At 43.0% G+C, this 17,936-nt stretch overlaps 1 protein-coding gene across 1 annotated transcript in view; it reads left to right on the top strand.

Moving 5' to 3' along the window:
* Positions 1–17,936, top strand: part of LOC126141067 (glutamate receptor ionotropic, kainate 2) — a 766,326-nt gene that overhangs the window by 606,735 nt on the left and 141,655 nt on the right. The window contains exons 9-11 of the mRNA XM_049915243.1: positions 10,105–10,257; positions 11,843–12,046; positions 15,809–16,012. Coding sequence (XP_049771200.1) covers positions 10,105–10,257; positions 11,843–12,046; positions 15,809–16,012 — 561 coding nt within the window. The remainder of the gene's footprint in view (positions 1–10,104; positions 10,258–11,842; positions 12,047–15,808; positions 16,013–17,936) is intronic.

Genomic DNA, 17,936 nt, shown 5'->3' with positions numbered 1-17,936 from the left:
GGTATAATTATTCAGAAATGCGCAGCAGTTTATTATTGTCATCGAATTTCAAACAGACACAGAATCAGGTAATATCCAAATTTTCTTTGGAACATTATGTATTACGTTCTTTAGTGCTTTAAGGAAAGCGACTGATGCCGCAGTTAAAACTGAGCTGTTTTCTAGTAACTGATGTTTTCTATACTCTACTGTCTGTGGGCAGTAAAAGACACCCTACATAGTCGTTTCAGATTCGCTTGGATCCTTCATCGTAGATGTAGAAATAATCTGGCCATTTATTGAGCATCTCTTCACATAACTTTGAGTAGATATCGACAGGATCATTCTCTGTACTAACAATTGGACTTGTAGGAAAGTGGTACATTATAGCAGAAAAATCACATTAACACATTGGAGAATTATTCGTGACCATACTTCTCATCTTTAAACAATTACGTAACTTGCGACCAAGGTATAAGTCTCGGGTGACTCTTCGTCTACAGTTATCTTCGACCAAAATATAGAACGAGTAATTACTGGATGCTCATCAGTCGATGGTCTTTTTAAATAGCAATTACTTCCGAGTAACTAACTGCCTTCGTAGATGAAGTGGGGGTTTCGAATGATTCTGCTAAGAGAATGTTCGTTGGAATTGACATCATTGCTCATAATCATGTCTTGATGCAGCATGTCTATAAAGTCTTGGTAGGCTGGAGGCACTACTAATACTTTCTTCAGCGTTATCGTTATTTAGGATACTGGCTGATGACCCACACACTTTTTCTACATCAGGTATATTTTTAGAACCATCTATTATTTCTGAGACCATGCTTAGGATATTAGAAGCGAACAGATGCTCCTTTTCGTGCTTGACATCTGCACCTACATCGACTGGGCGTTTGCGATTATTTGCTACATCCATTGTATCCACATCCATCAGCAGCTGGTAATCTATTTTTAGTTCTGTTGTTGCATTCATTGTACTTGCCGCTGCTGCCACAGTTCCACCAACTGCTGCAATTCTTGTCGGCACCTGTTTTCTTGCTGCCACCCACACGATACAGCCCTCCGTGTGTATCGTACGGCAAACAGTCTCAGGACACAACTAATGCTACACTTCTTTACGAGTCCACTTTCAGAAGAAACCGGAAATGTTATATGCAAAAATTTATTGTTTAATTATTAGCAAGTAAGTACAAATTAATTAGTATTATACGGGGTGAAATGAGTTATGAACGTTGTTGACTTTGCTAGGCAAAGGTGTCATATTTCTGCTACATGGTGACTATGTATAAGAGGAATTGTCATGACGTCACAGACTTGAAGGCGATATCCTCCATGTTAGTTGATCCAAGTGTTAGCTTCCGGTGGAAGGGTTTTGTTCAAAATCATCAGCTTGCAACACTTAGAAATGTACCCATCTTTCCGATAAAAGTCTAAAGTGCGAAGAATTCATATATGGATCGTAAGTGGACTCATTGCAGTGATTTTCTTTATTTATTTATTCGTGAGGTTTGGTTGTGCTGTTTACTTCTACTGCAGTGACTATACTTCTGTCACTTGACTTGATATTTTCTATCAGTCCAACTTGGCGGGCCGCTGTGGCCGAGCAGTTCTAGGTGCTTCTGTCCGGAACCGCGCTGCTGCTACGGTCGCAGGTTCGAATCCTGCCTCGGCATGGATGTGTGTGATGTCCTTAGCTTAGTTAGGTTTAAGTAGTTCTGAGTCTAGGGGACTGATGACCACAGTTGTTAAGTACCATAGTGCTCAGAGCCATTACAATCTGAAGTCCAACTTGACAAGCTCTCTGGGTGAACACTGTGGGAAGGGGAGATTGGAAACCAACTAAACTAAGCAAAGCATGTTCTTACCATTTTTAAGAATAGAACAGTATTGAACAATGTTTCGTCAGTCCTTATTAACGAAAATGCTACATTATGAAAGCAATCTTTCCATATCACATATCAAATTACAGTAATGAGGCGTAATGCGTCGTATTAGTGGATCAAATATGCATTTAAGACCAGAGAAAAGACCAGAGAAAAGTCTGTCAGCGAGTTACTCAATTAACGACTGTAGCAATTTCTATTTAAGACAAGTGTTACGTGCAGACTACAGAAATTAAGAACGAGAAGAAGTCGCAAACAGTACACTACTAAGGTTTTGGGTGTCCAATATGACGACACCGGCTTCAAAACAATATACAACGTAAATCGGTAAGGCCATCTCTCCTTCATGAACCTCCTCAATAGCGACTCCATACGTATTACACTGAGGAAATCGGCACATACAAATATAAGACAGGCTTCTGATGACATTATTTCCAAAATTTATTTTCATGTCGTCGCAACCTCTGTTTCACGCCTGAGAAGCTGAAAACGATGGTCTACAGCACGTTTAGGGCTATCTACTAAGGCGACTGCGTTAAATACACTGAAGCGCCAAAGAAACTGTTAGAGGCATGCGTCTTCAAATACAGAGATATTTAAACAGGCAGAATACAGCGCTGCCGTTGAATGATGCCTGTCGTCTTTTACTACTGCAAGGTACTAGTAAGAACAGCTCCGTAAAATATCTCTTTTCTGATATCCTAAATCCCAAGAACGACTCTGCAAGTACAGGCTACGCTTGCTTGCCTGCAACAAGTATCGGACACAAAATTTCTGATTAGTGGGGCAAATTTATTTAAATAATAATTTATTAAACTGATAAAAAGACGCCACCTCACAGATCATTTGATGACTTAATAAAATCCTTACATTGGATATACAATAATCTGGATAAATTTCATTGAAAAATTGCTTAGATGAGGTGCAAACTGACTGATTTTAAGGATCCTGATTAGGGAGAGGAATGGCGCTGTGAGGTGAAATAACAAAGAATTTATCAATAATTCACATTTATTTCCTCATTAACAGTAGCACACAAACGGAAGTTAAAATACAGTTACTTGGAATGCTAGTGCGTGAATATCGACACATGGTACATTAAACAGCGCAGCACCGGGACCGACACATGTGGGGCAAGACTGCAAAATAATTGAAGACGATTTATCGAGATCACACACGCCATGATCACATTGATCACTCACACAACGAAAGATAGAATTTAGAAGAAAGCTTCCCTATTCCACTTGTAAGCTCACTGGGTCATCGCTCGACAGCATTTAACGGTCAATTTCAGAGAACAAAGTCAACTTATAAAATTCCGTAAAACTCAGTAATTTTGTAAGTAAATTAACCAAACAAGAACACATGTACTTCGTCATGACACTGTGGTTTCAATTCGAACACGAGAGGTGTTTACGTCGAACTGGACCCTCATGGTGTACAAACAAACACACGTGGCGCACCAGTGTACGGGCTACTAAGTCTGTGGGAATGAAACACAAATTGGACAGTACATTAAATAAAATTTAACACAAGCATTCCACAAATCACACGATACATTCATACATAATACTCTTAAGTATTATTAGACGTGGTAGAATCAATAATAATTACCCAGAACAAATTCTACTAGGATCAATCGCCCCTTTTGATAGAAGGAGTAAAGTACTAGAAGTACCGTCATCTAAGCTTTCGCTTAGAAGCAGAAACCCACGGCGCCACAGGAAGATGCACCGCCTCCAGTGGGATTTAGGAACGTCTTTGTGGAAGAAACGTTGACGCATAGGAGGACAAGATGTCCAGCTTCCTCCTACAGACAAGAGATGAATGGCAACTGATCAAGAAGTTACAGGACGATAGGACACCAAGTCAACAATACTCTCACCACAAGATCTGTCAGCAGACCCTCTGTGCAAACCAGAGGCGTAGGCGGCAACGTTGGAGGACCAATCAACTTCCCTGCACGAACCAGCGGAATTTGTGGATAGGGAACAGGAATACACCACAAATCAAATGGCTGAACAATTCACACCGAGGAAACGGTTGGGTCTTCACGTCTCACTATAGTGTCACAAGTGATAGGTATCCTCAAAAAACTGAACAACGCCATTTTTGCTCCTGTGAACTGCTTCTGTAATATAGGCCGAGAGTGCAGGAAGCGAGTAGGAGCGGGAGGGGTGAAGCACTTTGGTACTTTAATACCTTTAATAGAGTCAAAAACACAAGTAAATATCAAATGCATACATAACCTTGGCTAGGATGAGCACGTAGGTGTGAAGCCGTAGTCCATGTCTAATCCTGTTAAGTTTGGTCGCAAAAGTAACAAATACTCGTTGCTGTCCAAATTTTTACTAAACGTAACTAACACAAAGTCTCAATAGCAAGCCAGCCCACTCGGCAGAAGAAGCGATATTTCCAGGCCGTCTCTCTTGATGAAAATGGGCGGAAATCAAGGCGGCACTCCCTGAGCTCCACAGCGTCGGCCAGAGGGCGCTGTGGTCGGCGTAGTTAGTCTTCTCTCGTAGTGCGAACTTACGAGACCGTGAACCTACTTTGTGGCATCGCAACTATCGACGCCACATCGACAGAACCTCAAACACGTATTTTAAGAACCCAAGGAAACCACTGGAACCAGTGCCTCCTATTTACAAAGCATATTTGTTGTGTACCTATTTCCCAGAGAAATGAAAAGAAGAGAAGGTAATTCCAGCGCCAAAGAGAGTCAGAGATTTAACGAACGCTGCTCTCCACCACCCTGTAGGTCTTCGTAGTAGCCTCAGTAAGATGTTTGAACAAGTAATGAAATAGAAGATTGAGGACCAACCCCCCTCTCTTCTCTCTCAAAAAGCTCCTCCCCCCACCTAATCACTCCAACCCCCCTCCCCCCCAACACACACGCACACACACACACACACACACACACACACACTAAACAAAACAATACGGTCAGTATAATTGGGATTCCTATCGAAGGTTTCTCTAGAACTTCAACTGCTGCGACTAACTGAGCATAACACATTGAACTTGCCACCTTCTTCCTGGACATTAAAAGCACGTGTGATAAATTTTATTAGGAGAATATGCTCTGGAAAATTCGGGCGACCACGACTATAGCGAATTGTTATACCCGACAAATTGCAAACTGCCTTCACAGCAGATGTGTACGTTGAAAGACAACGTTCAGAGTTCAAAAATACAAGAGGTCCCCTGTTCCAGGGTCTCGTGACGTCCTCTATTTTACTCACAATATTTTTATATCGACGTCACTCCCAGCGCTGCATGGGTGCAAAACTCCGATTTCGCGGATGATATGGCGTTATAATGTGTTAAATGATTTTTTCCATGTCATTAGTTTATGGAGGGTATCAGTGAGAAAAAGTTTCGAAAATGTTTGACGTGATAAGTAAAGTTACTTGGAAGTCGCTCAGCGCTCTCATTTTTAAATCCTTGATGAGCATAATATAATATTGGTAATTTTAGCACCTTGAGAGCGCTGGCTCAAGATGTATACACAGTTTCTAACTTTAATACCGAAGTTACTAACGTAAGATTATTTCTCTTCACGAAAAGACTGTCACATCATTTTAAATTTTTAAATTCGATCAATAATTGTATGAAATATTACAACTTGCAAATAGGCAGCTCGTTTTATATAAGGGGTGTTCAGTAAGTAATGTCACACATTTTCCTTCTCGGCCAGTTTCAGTTGAAAAGAACGGAGAATTTGTTGTGGGACTTCGTGGAATATTCCCGCTTCAGCCCTTATAGTTTTGTGAAGTTACGATCGGTGGCGGCCCCATAAGTACTCTTCGAAATGGCACCTGTTACGAAGATGCTCTCCAAGCAGAGAGCTGTTATTGAGTTTCTTTTGGAGGAAAACCAGAGGATTGCAGATGTTCGTAGGCGCTTTCAGAAAATTTACCTGGCAGGGGACGGTAAGTCTTTGGGCAAGGCGACTCTCATCGTTGTAACAAAGTCATGCAAACCTATCCGATTCTCCCGCGTGCATGCAATTGTGATGACTGCTATGTGGGAACGTGTGGCCACACTCATTCGAGGCGATCAACGGATCACAAACGCCTCGGTGCACAGGTGCACAGGTTCTCAAAGGTGTGTGCCCCCTGGGTTCCTTGCCGCCAAACAGATGATTTTTTTTTTCGAACATCATCACAGGCAATTGTGATGACTGCTATGTGGGAACGTGTGGCCACACTCATTCGAGGCGATCAACGGATCACAATCAAACGCCTCGGTGCACAGGTGCACAGGTTCTCAAAGGTGTGTGCCCCCTGGGTTCCTTGCCGCCAAACAGATGATTTTTTTTTCGAACATCATCACAGGCAAGACGTCTGCTCCGACATCGACCCTTGAGGGCATAAAGGCGCTCCCAGTAAGGTGGCGTAAGGTCGTCGCGTTGAAAGGAGATTGTGTTGAGAAATAGGGGCTTGTAGCTAAAAGTGTGAGGAATAATATGGTGCATTGGAAACCTAAATAAAAACAACCTGGTTTCACAAAACAGTGTTGCATTACTTGTTGAACGCTCCTCGTATTATCGCGAATTAATAAAGAGAATGTGCCACGGAAATGATAAGCGAGGTCGGGTGGCGATCATTAAAACAAAGGCATTTTTCGTTGCGGCGAGATCTTTGTACGAATTTTCAATCTACAACATTTTCTTCCGATTGCGAATACGGTTTGTCGACACACATGTACATAGGGAGAAATGATAATTATAATAAAAAAACGAGAAATCCGAGCTCGCGCTAATGATTTAAGTGTTCGTTTGTCCCGTGCGCTGTTTGAGATTGGAACTGTGGAGAAATGGATTGGAACTGATTCTAGGAACTCTTCTGGCAGGCACTTAAACGTGAATTGCAAATTAGTTATGTAGATATAGATGTAGGTGGAACGTTATGCCCGCTGTAGCCGCTTGGTAATGTAGGTGGCTAAAAGAGCAAAACGTTCTCAATCAATCAGTAATACACAGCAAAATGTTAAAAATGCATGTAGAGACACAGCTTATTCCACGATTTCATTTTAAAACATAGTCACTTTTGATAATGCTCCATATCAGATGAAGCTGGATCAGAAGGTACCTCAACTTTCTCTAATTCGTTCGAAAGTGAAACACTTTCTGGCTGACCAGTGATCACCTGCATTATGAGCCAGCTCTAAGGAAAAGTCAAAAAGTGAGAAAGCTTATTGGTAACATGATTGGTAACTCAGGATTCCTGGTCGTCATGGGAAACAAACTCTGTAGCCAGGAATTCCTTCAAAATGGCTTACCTCAAGGTTCAGTATTAGCCCACTGCTTTTCAGCCTATACATTGCTGACATGCCAGAAACAGCTAGTAGGCGGTTTGGCTACGCTGATGACTGGGCCATTGCAACAAGGCACGCCGATTTTGATACAATGGAAGAAACCCTGACATCCGATCTGTCTGCCCTGGCAGCACACTTCCGTAAATGGAGGCTTAGGCCTAACGCCACGAAGACAGAAGTAATTTACTTCCACCTCGATAACAGAGAAGCCGACAGAGCTCTGGAAGTATACCTTGAAGACACACGCCTCAACCACAACAAAGAACCAAGGTACCTAGGGGCCACGTTAGACAGAACCATGTTATTTAAATCACACCTTACAAAATCAGTTGTCAAGGTAAGAAGAAGAAACAACTTCATCTACAAACTCTGCAGAACCATCTGGGGATAAACAGTAACAACTCTGAGGACGTCTGCGCTGAGCCTGGTATACTCAACGACGGAGTACTGTGCAGAAGTATACCTAAACAGTAGTCATGTGAACAAAATCGATGTCGAACTTAACAACACCATGCACATTATTTCAGGAACCGTTAGGTTTACACCTAACATATGGCTACCTGTCCTAAGTAATATACCACCCCCAAAAATACAACGTGAAGCAGTCTTGGTCAAGGAATACAACAGGACCGAAGGAAACCCTGATCTACCGGTACATCTCGATATACCTGATTTGAGTATCAAGACACTTCCTTTAAGACATCCTCCTCCTGCTCTCCACAGCCTCACTGGGGATGACATCAGCTCTTGGAGACGATAATGGCTCCAAAATGCCCCAACAACTTGCAACCTAATGCCTTGTATTATTCAGGCAGTTTCTGGGTTTGATCAGCCCCGCAAGATCTGGTCAACTCTGAATCGACATGGAAGATGTGCTGACACATTCTTCTAATGGGGACTGCTAACTTCGCCAGCATGTGACAGGGGCACGCATAAGCAGACCATCCAACACATCAGAGAAGAAAATAGTGTCAAAGCGTTCAGTGGGGACTTTGAAAAATTCTTCATAGCATCCCAAAAAACCATTGAATATATACTAGATGTTTGACTGCTAATATATGGAATGTTATGTAATGTAGAATAACGTAATCCAATACTGTAACGTACTTCACTGCCATACGCTAAAAAATCTAAAGAAAGCATCTTCTTCTGTTAATACAATTAACAAAATTTTTCAAGGAAATTGAACTGTTCGACAGTGACTGTCACCGTGCCTCGAGACCTAAATCCCGTGTAACTGATCTGCAAAGAAGATGATACGAAGTCGCAATATGTCTTGACTTCTCACTCTTGAAACTGATAAAAAAGTGACACATGCTTTTGCTGCTGCGACACTATGAAAAAAGTGGTATGTTATTTTAAGACAGCTGTGATTACTGGCGGAGTGGTACTTTGATGGATGAGGAGACTAAAAACATAAAAAATGGCTCTGAGCACTATGGGACTTAACATCTATGGTCATCAGTCCCCTAGAACTTAGAACTACTTAAACCGAACTAACCTAAGGACATCACACAACACCCAGTCATCACGAGGCAGAGAAAATCCCTGACCCCGCCGAAAATCGAACCCGGGAACCCGGGCGTGGGAAGCGAGAACGCTAACGCACGACCACGAGCTGCGGACACTAAAAACGCAACGCTGATAAACTCATCGAATATGATGAGTTTATCAGCGAAGAGTTGTTTTTATCGTCAGAGATTAAAACTTCAAACGACGAACTGACAAATATAGTTGAGAAAAATCGCTGTGGAAAATATCTCTATGGATACTGCCAGATATTATCCCATACGTCTCGTTTCTTTTGTTGTTTTAACAGGTATTCAATTATTAAGTGTCTTTCAAATCGCTGGCAATAGCCAGGTAGCCACTCCGCAGGACCGAGCGGGGTAGCGCATTGGTTAGCACACTGGACTCGCATTGGGGAACACGACGGCTCAAATCCACGTCCGGCCACTCTGATTTCAGTTTCCATGATTTCCCTATATCGTTTAAAGAAAATGCCGGGATGGTTCCTTCGAAAGGGCAAGGCCGCTTTCCTTCTCCATCCTTCCCTAATGCGAGCTTGTGTTCCGTCTCTAATGACCTTATTGTCTATGGGACACTAAATACTAAACTCCACCTTCTCCACTATGCAAGACATTGGCGTACAGAAGTGAAGAGTCTGACTGTGGTCCACTTGTAAAAATAATCGCATGTACGCTTCTTCCTTAATTATTGACTGTAAGGGCGGTTTGTCTGCCACTTTTAACAGGTCACTTGTTCGCTTTGCCTGCTGTGTATTGGACAAGTCGAGCAAGTGTAGCCTTTTCTTTTTAAACACAGAATGAAATGAACTTAACCAGCACATAGCCTATGATTTCATATTTTTGTCTAGGACATATTGTGCCACAGTTAAAAACTAGTCTTATCCCTGGGAACCGAACACTGTGCTTGAGAGGTTTTCCTTCCAAGTAAGGTAAACATCAGAACTGGTTATCCCATCCCAAACAGTATCAATATAAATTCTCTCTAATTCACTACCAGCTCACCAGGTATTTGGTTAAAAAAACACTTTGACTCAACAATGGATCAGATCACTAACAGCCTGCTCTACCTCTAGAGGTGTAGAATGAGAAGTATATTTGATAAATTTCATCTTCGTCTTACCGTAACTTTATAAACCGATACAAGTACGACAATCCGGAATCATTGTTTCCTGGAAACGCTCCGAGTGCACCTTAAAAGCTACAGTATCATTATACTGAGTATAAAAACAATTTCAACGCACTGAATATCTAACAGCTTCGCGTTTGCATAGCCTTTCTTCACTTCCCCCCACAGTAAACTAAGTGAAATCATTCCTTCATACACTATGTCTACACACGACCAAAACTCCGAGGACGCCGCTTCCCACTACTTGTCCCTCTTTCAGGCGGAGCCGGCGCTGATGTACGACTCGGTGTACGTGTTCGCCATCGGGCTGCAGACGCTGGACCAGAGCCACACCCTGCGGCTGTCCAACGTCTCCTGCGAGGAGGAGGTGCCGTGGGATGGCGGCCTCAGTCTCATCAACTACATCAACTCGGTGAGTATACGTCATTCTTCTTAGTGACACTTGCTGTTGGTGTTGTACGTTAATGATCCGGCTGAATGTATTTACGCGATGAACCGAAGTCCACAGCCAAAATTTCGGAGATGGTTCTAAAGTACTTTGCGAGTGTTGTGGTACAAGGGAACCGTGACCTCCAGTCGCTCGTTGCGCTGCAGAGCTGTAGTGTGCTGATCTTATCCCAGGCGAATTTGGGGGCGAAGACATGAACATGAGTTCACTGTCATGCTTCGTTGAAGCTGCTCACTGCCAGGAAAGTCGCAATCTCCACAGTCTTCGCACCAGAATGCAAATGCTTGGAGGCTAACTTCAAAACACAGGCGTTCAAACTTTCATTTGAATTTTGTGTGTTTCCTCCCAAGCACCGGTACAATAACTTGTCCTCCGAAAGGGCCTCGGAGATCGGATGAATCACTTTTTGAACTTCTTTGGAGAGCGGGGGTCGTGTTGATAATCGTCCAGATGTCCGGTAGACTCTGCATTGTGCCACTTGCACCAACTAGTTTCCCCAGCCGGACAATTTTGGTGTTATGGGTGGTGATCCGTTGACCACTTGTGGAAATACGTTGCCCATATTGCCTTCGTCATCTGTTCCACCGAATTGGAATGCTGTCGGATTGCCAAACCGTAGTACGTCGTAAACTCCTTGATCACTTTATCACATTTAGTCATGGGTAAGAACATAGAATAATTTTTCGCGGCTACAAAGCCGGAATTCCCGAAACAAACTAGTGCGTGATAAAGGCCGATTTCAGGCAGGTGCATTTTTTGTTCGTCCGCAAATAACAAACATTTCCGTTCCGTATTCGGAAAAACCGTTTCAGGGGTGGATTCTAAGCACTTTTATGGATCCAAAAATGTAATTTTAAGAAATCGATTTTTTGGACCGAAAGATAGAAAACCCTCCATTAAATAATGCAGTTAAAGTCGTCTTACACAGTAACACTTGTGAGGTGCATTACACACTCGGGAGGGAGGTAGGGTGGAGGAGGAGCAATAGGAGGAGGGCAATGGAGAGGAGGAATCGAAAGTGTGATTGGAAGAATGATAGGTAGGAAATGGGGAGGGGAATGGACGTGGGGTGGGAAGCGGTTGGGGAGGGTTAGGACCTTGAAGACACACACAAAGATGGACCCGAAACTGGGCTTCATACGACAGACTTGCACTAGTGATACTCGATTGTAAGGCACAACCACCGGTATTTATAGGTTCCGATCACACTTTAGTAATGTTGGCAGCTCATGTCTAGTGGTTAGCGTTGCTGCCTCTAGAGCACGGGATCTCGGGTTCTATTCCCGGCCAGGGCGCGGATTTTTTTCCGCCCGGGCAGTGGGTGTTTGTGTTGTCCTCATCATATCCTCGTCATTCAGGAAAATGGCGAGAGCGGAACGTGAAAAGATTATCAATTTGTTCGGGCGCTCATAACCGCACTGTTGAGCGTCCCACAAACCATATTCATCATCATAACCATCATCACTTCAGTAACTGAAGTTTAAGGGAATATGAAGAATGGATATTGCTACATCGCTGTAGAAAAGTAAAGCTGCTCCCATGTGTGCAGGTGGAGCTGAAAGGGCTCAGCGGGCCGATCGAGTTCAAAGAAGGGCGGCGCATCCAGTTCAAGCTGGACCTGCTGAAGCTGAAGCAGCACGCGCTCGTCAAGGTCGGCGAGTGGAGCCCCGGCTCTGGGGTCAACATCACCGACCGCGCCGCCTTCTTCGACCCGGGCACCATGAACGTCACTCTGGTCGTTATCACAATACTGGTGAGTTTCTGGCTTTCCTTCTCCAATTTTGCTTCCACAAGTTACCGTACTTGCACATCGAGAGCTAACGGAAAGTATAATCTACAGTCACGAAAATTTAGTCTTCATTATTGAAGTTAATGATGTTCAGTATAACGCTGCTCTTTCATCATTCTTTTAATTTTTATTAATTTTCCTACCCCTATTTCTAATCTTCAAATACCTTCTCTCCCTTTATTATAATGCACTCTTTCCAACAGCTTGGGGTTCGTGTGAAATCATTTGCTTTGTACGCTCCTTTCTCACTGTATTGTCCCAATAACAAGGACAAACTCTTTAGGTTCTAGCTGGACAACAATGTTGAAATATTGCGAAGTTTTTACGAGTGCTACAGCCATCATATTCAGTATGCGTTTGTTTAAACATTCATTTATTGTTTCATTCTCATTGCCGATCACGGCATTTAGCTTGCAAAACCTCCTGTAAACTTTAATCGGAAACAGGGGATGGAAATTATTTTTAATTTATTTATGGGACCAAAAGTGATTAACTGTGGCAAAACACAGCCTCAACTCAGAATATACGTTTGTAGAGAAAACTTTACAGCTACTTGTTCCTGATTTTATGTCATTTTTCGAACATCTAAACACTGATGATTAATTCTAAGGAAAGAATTTCTTGTAAGCTTCATCAAGAAACTGTAGTGATATTATTTTAGAATTCATCAGTCTACAAACATTTTTCGATTGTATTCATCAATTTACATAACACGTAGCGGTTCTATTTACTCAACCTATTCAACACAAACAACTCCTGTAGCACTGCAGGACCTTTCCACTTAATTGATAATGCTTCATTTCAGTAGATTAAAGTGCAGTCCTTGTTGACATTGGTACTACAGAGTTTGTGTAAACAAACAGTCCGCGTCCGTGCACGCGTGCTGAAATTATTTTATACATCGTGCATGTCTCACGGAATTTATTGTTGATTCCTAGTCCTACCATGTGCGTATTATTGGAAGTTTCCTTCCGTTATGTGTTAATGTTCTCCGAGACAACGACCTTCGTTTTTTGAATATGATGCAAGTTGCCAACATCCAACGGTGACGTGTCAACACATTATGTCATCAACTCCTTCTGAACCACATGCTTTGCCTCTTGTTCTCTATCTGAAACTTAACACTGCTACTGTGGTACACGACGATATCAGAAGAGGCAATGTTAATTTACTTCTTATTCTCACGATAATGCTTTGTGCATTGAACGCACCAAATATACACTGAAGAGCCAAAGAAACTGGTACACGTACTGTACCTTATATCGTGCAGGGTCCCCGCGAACACGCAGAAGTGCCGCAACATGACGTGGCATGGGCTCCACTAATGTGTGAAGTAGTGCTAGAGTGAATTGACACCAAGAGTCCTACAGGGCTGTTCATAAATCCGTAAGAGTAAGAGGGGTTGGAGATCTCTTTCGAACAGCACGTTGCAAGGCATCCGAGATATGCGCAATAATGTTCATGTGTGGGCAGTTTGGTAGCCAGTGTAAGTGTTTAAACTCAGAAGAGTGTTCCTGGAGCCTCTATGTAGCAATTCTGAACGGTGCTTACGTACGGACACCTGTCAGAATAGTATCTAGGCGTGCCAGGAATCCTATATCACTCCAACTGAACACACCCCACACCATTACAGAGACTCCACCAGCTTGAACAGTCCCTTGCTTACATGCAGAGTCCATGAATTCATGAGGTTATCTCCGTACCCGTATACGTCCATTCGCTCGATACAATTTGAAACGAGACTCGTCCGACCATGAAACATGTTTCCAGTCATCAACAGTCCAATCTCGGTGTCGACGGGCCTAGGCGAGGCGTAAAGCTTGTGCCGTGTAGTCATCAAGGGTACACGAGTGGGCATTCGGCTCTTAAAGCCCGCATCCATGACGTTTTATTGAATGGTTCGCACGCTGACACTTGTTGATGGCCCGAATTTGAAATCTGCAACAGTTCTCTGAAGGGTTGCATTTATGTCACGGTGAACTACACTCATCAGTCCTCGATGGTCCCGTTCTTGCAGTATCATTTTCTGGCTGCAGCGATATGGGAGACTTGATGTTTTACCGGATTCCTGACATTCACGGTACATTCGTCTAATTGTCGTACGGGAAAATCCCCACTTCATCGCTACCTCGGAGATACTGTGTCCCATCGCTCGTGCGTTGACTATAACGACACGTTCAAACTCACTTAAACCTTGATACCAGCCGCTGTAGCAGCAGTAAGCGATCTAACAACTACACGAGACACTTGTCTTATATTGGCGTTGCCATCCGCAACGCAATATTCTGCCTGTTTTCTTATATCTGTATTTGAATACACATGCCTATACCAGTTTCTTTGGCGCTTCAGTTTAGTTCCTCATATTCCGTCGTTATTACAACGTTTCTCTCCAACATTCGTTGTATTTTCACTGTGTTTCATTTTACTCTTCTCAGGTAGATTTGATTAGTTTTTATCTCTTCATTGCTTCCTTCATATATCATGTATCACCTTTTATTCTAAGTATTTCTCAATGTGCTGTTACTTCTTGTTATGTGTTGCTTCTTTGTTATTTTCTTAATATAGCGTGTTGTTAACTTCTTTCGACAAAGGTTTCGGAAGATCTTTTTCGTTCCCTTGCTGTCACCCATTTATATGACTGAATAATGTAAGTATTCCTTTTGGATTACATCTGTAGCGTCACCTATCTTGTGACACATCTCAACATTAACTCTCAATTGCCTTGAGTTATCGTTTGCAAAGAACGCAGCGTTTGTAATATAATTCTCTTTTTAAAATACAGGATTTTTAGTTCATGTAACTTGTAACTCAGTGCTAGGCATTTACATATTGTTTTGACTGAGAAAGATTTTTCTAAACCATTTTCTTGAACCATTTCGGCAAAGATTTTAGAATATCCTTGTACACCGTTTTGACCAAACCCTGTTATTGAAAATTTCGAGAATTTTCATGGTTGCAATTTTTTTCCATACAGATCTTCCTAGATCTGTTTTGTTGGCTACCTCCCCCAAGAGACTAACTACGATCTACGCAGCCTTTAAGATTACTAGGAGCAGAACGAGATCATCAGCTAATGCTGCGTAATTTAAAATGTTCTTGGGTTATTCAGCCTCGTCAAGTGTCTGTGTTTAAATTTAATCACTTGACGCGGCTGGAAACCCGAGAACTTTTAATCCAGTGATACCACTGGGAGACTCTGCAGTCTCAGCTTTGAAATTTACTGTAAGAGTTACGTTCTTTTCCTCTAGCATTATTTGTGAAATTCTATGTTCAGATAATATTTCATTCTAGATTCTTACGATTTCATCCAGAATATAGTTGTAGAAGATCAGAGATGAACAATTCCTTTATTTTTATATTTATTTGAATGTTATAATGTTTTATTGCTGTGTTTGTTTGTTACTATCTTTATTTCTTTTGCTTGAGAATATTCTTTCCGACTCTGTTGCATCAGCTACTGTTTCAACTTGATGTCTTTCTTTCGCTTCCTCTTTCCTCGCCCTTTCTCCTGAAGATCACAGCGTTTTCTTGGAAGCAACAGATGTACAGCTGCTGACGTCAAGCTAGTTCCACACAGTGTAGTTAGACACAGTATCAGAGTGTAGGCGACGAACCTTTTTATTTAGAATCCTGCTAATGACCGAGGAAGTACAGGAGTCTCATGTAAAGAAGTTTTCCTTAATTTTTCTATGTGGAATGTCCCTTGTAATGGATGTGGGGATGCAGGAGATCCCGTACGTGATGATGCACTACGGCAAGAACTACACGGGGAACGATCGTTTCTACGGATTCTGCGTGGACCTGTTGGAGCGCATCGCTCGCGACGTGGGCTTCGACTACATCCTGGATTTGGTGCCTGACCGCAAGTACGGCGCCCAGGATCCCATCACTGGCGAGTGGAACGGCATGGTGCTGCACCTCATGAAACACGTACGTGGGTTCCTTTCGGCGCTGCGTCCCAGCACTGGACAGTTATGTGCACTCCCCAGGTTCCGCTAGCATCTTAGTGTTCACCTGGACCCGTAGATAAGGTGTGAACAAACGGTACTTACCTTGTAGCGCTGTACATCGTAAAACTACATAGCCAACAGTCGTATTGTAGAACGATTGAGTGTCCCCAACCATTCTGACGTTTCACGGCTTGACTGTAAATAACGCCCACACAGTTCATTCCTGAATAGTCAGAAACATTAGTTCCATTATAGAAATAACGCACCTGGAATATAGTTTACCTCGCACCGTGCTAGCTGTCTGGGCGAGGAGGTGAGCCAAAACTCAGAACGGCGCTGCGTGATGGTTTAACGACCGTTGGTCTGGTACACCGGTGAGACCGACTGTAGTTTTTGGAAGGTTTTCCACGCTCCCTTAGGCAGCTGCTGCGCTGGTCGACAATCGCTGCTTCATAATCTACGAAACAGAAACTTTTATAGTACCATCAAGTACAGAACAAATTTTACACTATCCACAGAGAGATAACATGCTTGAACTCCTTGCTTTAGGTTAGCTAATAACTTTGACAAGAAAATCCACCTAGAGTGTAACAATAAGAGACTGTTTAATGAAGAGTTAGTGTTATTATAAGATGAACATCAACAAAAGCAAAACGAAGATAATGGAATGTAGTCGACTTAAATCGGGTGATGCTGTGGGAATTACATTAGGAATTGAGACACTTAAAGTAGTAAATGAGTTTTCCTATTTGGGGAACAAACTAACTCATGATGGTCAAAGTAGAGAGGATATAAAATGTAGATTGGCAATGGCAAGGAAGGCGTTTCTGAGAAGAGAAATTCGTTAACATCGAGTGTAGGTTTAAATGTCAGGAAGTCATTTCTGAAAGTATTTGTATGGAGTGTGACCATGTAAGGAAGTGAAACATGGATGATAAATAGTTTAGACAAGAAGAGAATAGAACCTTTCGAAATGTGGTGCTACAGAATAATGCTGAAGATTAGATGGGTAGATCACATAACTAATGAGGAGGTATTGAATAGAATTGGGAAGAAGAGATATTTGTGGCACAACTTTACTAGAAGAAGGGATCGGTTGGTAGGACATATTCTGAGGCATCAAGGGATCACCAATTTAGTACTGGAGGGCAGTGTGGAGGGTAAATATTGTAGAGAGAGACGAAGAGATGAATGTACTAAACAGATTCAGAAGGATGTAGGTTGCAGTAGATACTGGGAGATGAAGAAGCGCGCACAGGATAGAGTAGCATGGAGAGTTGTTTCAATCCAGTCTCTGGACAGAAGACCACAACAACAACAACAACAACAACAGTGTCATTCCAAACTATGGCATGGATTCGACATATACATTCCTGGAAATGGAAAAAAGAACACATTGACACCGGTGTGTCAGACCCACCATACTTGCTCCGGACACTGCGAGAGGGCTGTACAAGCAATGATCACACGCACGGCGCAGCGGACACAACAGGAACCGCGGTGTTGGCCGTCGAATGGCGCAAGCTGCGCAGCATTTGTGCACCGCCGCCGTCAGTGTCAGCCAGTTTTCCGTGGCATACGGAGCTCCATCGCAGTCTTTAACACTGGTAGCATGCCGCGACAGCGTGGACGTGAACCGTATGTGCAGTTGACGGACTTTGAGCGAGGGCGTATAGTGGGCATGCGGGAGGCCGGGTGGACGTACCGCCGAATTGCTCAACACGTGGGGCGTGAGGTCTCCACAGTACATCGATGTTGTCACCAGTGGTCGGCGGAAGGTGCACGTGCCCGTCGACCTGGGACCGTACCGCAGCGACGCACGGATGCACGCCAAGACCGTAGGATCCTACGCAGTGCCGTAGGGGACCGCACCGCCACTTCCCAGCGAATTAGGGACACTGTTG

Source organism: Schistocerca cancellata, chromosome 1, assembly GCF_023864275.1.
Source record: "Schistocerca cancellata isolate TAMUIC-IGC-003103 chromosome 1, iqSchCanc2.1, whole genome shotgun sequence".
In the NCBI taxonomy this organism is placed as follows: Eukaryota; Metazoa; Arthropoda; class Insecta; order Orthoptera; family Acrididae; genus Schistocerca; species Schistocerca cancellata.
Note: the sequence above shows the minus strand (reverse complement) of the source record. Positions and strands in the feature narration are given on the sequence as shown.